General features: G+C 34.2%; 1 protein-coding gene across 1 annotated transcript; it reads left to right on the top strand.

Moving 5' to 3' along the window:
- Window positions 1-2422: 2422 nt before the first annotated feature.
- Window positions 2423-2725, top strand: LOC106779513 (chalcone synthase 6-4-like). The gene has a single exon (XM_014667628.1). The coding sequence runs from the start codon at window positions 2423-2425 to the stop codon at window positions 2723-2725; it is 303 nt and encodes a 100-aa protein (XP_014523114.1).
- The last annotated feature ends 427 nt before the right edge of the window (window positions 2726-3152 follow it).

Raw genomic sequence — 3152 nt, 5'->3', positions numbered from 1 at the left:
GCACTATATACCGCGGTTGCCCGCTGAACCGCGGTATATTCCTCGAAATATTTCAAATTCATTTTAAATTTATTTCAGGTGGGAGTATATGCCGCGGTTCGCTGGGGAACCGCGACATATACCCCTGTCATTTCCAAGAAGGCAGTTGGAGAGAGTTATTGTATTCAGAACGTTACAGGGGTATATGTCGCGGTTCCATAGAGAACCGCGGCATATACCCCTGCAACTTCTGAAATTCCCTGACTGATGGGTTACTTCAGAAGTTACATGGGGTATATGCCGTGGTTCCCCATATAACCGCGGCATATACCCCTGTAACGTTCTGAATACTTCTGTCTCCCCAACTGCCTTCTTGGGAATGACAGGGTTATATGCCGCGGTTCGCTGGGGAACCGCGGCATATACCCCTNTAACTTCTGACATTCTCTGACTAAGTCAGCCCCTGTAATAAGTTGACTTGGGTATATGCCGCGGTTGCCCAAAGAACCGCGGCATATACCCCTGTTATTTCATTTTTTATTCAAACGTGGGTCAAAGGGGATGGTTGACTGGAGGATATGCCGCGGTTCCCCTCTGAACCGCGGCATATTCTTTCGTTTTATTTACAGAATTGCCACTGCGCACCATTATGCTGCGGTTTCTGGTGAACCGTGGCATAATGTGCGCTGTAAAAACCCAATTTTTTACTAGTGAGCTTCTGTCTCTACACGTGGAGGCTTCTAGGATGACGCTACACAGATTTGAGTGGCGCGAGATGGAGAAGAGGGGTAGATGAAATTTGTACTTAGGGCTCTTCGTAGGGTTTGATTTGGGGTTCTTGGGCTATTGCGAGAATTTGCTTTTCTCTGGTCCCGATTTCTAATGCAGGATGTGCCAAGGAGATGACGGCCATGTGAGGAGCTTCGCTATCTTTTGGTTCATGATGAAGATATAGTGATTTTTAGTTGTTGCAACGGAGGCGCGATTCTGGGTTGGTTTATGTTTGTAGGTGAATTTGTGCTTGATGATGAACGCAGAACGGAAATGCTTCCATGGTTGACGTCCCATTTGAAGCTTCAGATTTTCTCTTCTCAATTCAAATTTCAATTAACTTTAATTTTAAAATCTTTCAGAAAAACCTCAATTTTTTTAAATGTTTCATTTAAAAAAAAAAACACATATGATGCCTGTGTAAGTCACGTTTAAAATTATAACCACGTCACCCTCACAAGTTAGCAAAAATTTAACGGAGTTAAGTTCATTTAACGGCGATGACTTACATAACGGAGTCGATTATTTACTAAAAAGGATCAAATTGACAAAAAAAAAATAAGACGGGGTGAAACTGGAAAAACCTTACATAAATTGGGACCTTTGAAGGGGTTTAACCATAAAAAAATATAAAAAATTATGTCACACACTAATACAAAATATATATATATATATATATATATATATATATATATATATATATATATATATATATATATATATATATATATACACACGTTATATGTAACTTAAAAAATATAAAAATATAAATTACGTTTTTGTATTTATATACATTATATGTTTATTGATAAGAAAATATAAATTTTGTGATAATTTGTTTTTTTAAAAACTTAATTATTAGTTTTTTTATGTAAACTGTTTCTTTTATTAATATTTTATTATTAAATAACGGTTTTTTGGCAAGACAAAGCAGTTGAACGAGAACTAGGGAAGAGGAAAGAGTAGATACAGTTCTCACAGTTAACTGAACTGAAACTGTTATAAGTTCAATTTTTAAAAACTGAACCATAAAATAGTATACTGAACTTTAAGGAAGAGTGGATTAGTTTTTTTTAGTATAATATAGTACAGTTAACTATAGTACAGTACAGATCAATTATTTTTGCTCAGCTCTAATCACAAGGACTTTTTCAAGGCTTATAATGTGGCTTGGGCTAACAAGAAAAATTGGTTTTTCTAGATCACAAAACCCTTAAGTTAAGAGAATTATTTATACATTCATAATTCAAACACGAACTCTCTTTTTAACCAATCAATCTTACTCCCAACTTTCCCCTTTTTGCATTGAGCTTATCTTCCTTTTGCATTCTATCTTTTCTCTTTTTTTCATGCTTTGCTCAACACCTTGGCTCAATACTTTTCTTTCTTTTTTTTTCATCTTTCTTAACAACCCCAAAGTTGAACCTTTATCAATACCATGCAATAATTCTCAACTCAACTCAAGGTAAAGATTTTCAAAAGGGTTTTCATTCTGTTTAAGGCTTAGGTTTAAAAAGGGTAGAACATATGATGTTCTTTTTTCTTTGGGACGAAAATTTATTCATTGGCTAAGAAAGGGTTTAATCAACAATGGCCATGATCATATGACACATGCATACAATTCAGTTAATCATATAAAATTGGGCAAAACTATTCATGCTTTCATGATCATATGAACATCTCTGATTACAACTCCATCTTCTGGATTGCACACCCTGGTGGACCTGCAATTCTTGACCAAGTTGAGCAAAAGTTGGGTCTCAAAGCTGAAAAGATGAAAGCCACTAGAGATGTGCTTAATGACTATGGGAACATGTCAAGTGCATGTGTGCTTTTCATCTTGGACGAGATGAGAAGGAAATCAGCTGAAAATCGACTCAAAACCACTGGTGAAGGACTTGAATGGGGTGTCTTGTTTGGTTTTAGAACTGGTCTTACTATTGAGACTGTTGTTCTACACAGTGTCCCAATATAACACCCTCTCAACTCCATTGTTTTATTATTTTTATCTACCCATTCTCATTGTTGTTCGAATTCTTACTATTGAGACTATTACACTCAATTCTTGCGTTAAAAATAAAAAATTGAATTTCTTCGAATTGGTTTCTTATTTAAGATATACTCTTTTATATGTTTGAAACATTTCTTAATAATTGTAATTTTTTATACTTTAACTTATTCACTTATTTGTTTTATTTTGATTGTTATTGCACTTTAAGTGTAAATTTTCCTCATTATTGAAAGAAAACTCTAATATACTAACCACTTATTAAAGATAAATAAAATTATTAATCTACTATACATATTCAATCAAAATTGTAGAAATAAATATAACTCCATAATATAAACAAAAATCATTTAACAAATTTAGATTAACAAATTCAACCAATGATACTAAAAGT

This window comes from Vigna radiata, unplaced genomic scaffold (genome assembly GCF_000741045.1).
Source record: "Vigna radiata var. radiata cultivar VC1973A unplaced genomic scaffold, Vradiata_ver6 scaffold_289, whole genome shotgun sequence".
Lineage (NCBI taxonomy): Eukaryota > Viridiplantae > Streptophyta > Magnoliopsida > Fabales > Fabaceae > Vigna > Vigna radiata.
Note: the sequence above shows the minus strand (reverse complement) of the source record. Positions and strands in the feature narration are given on the sequence as shown.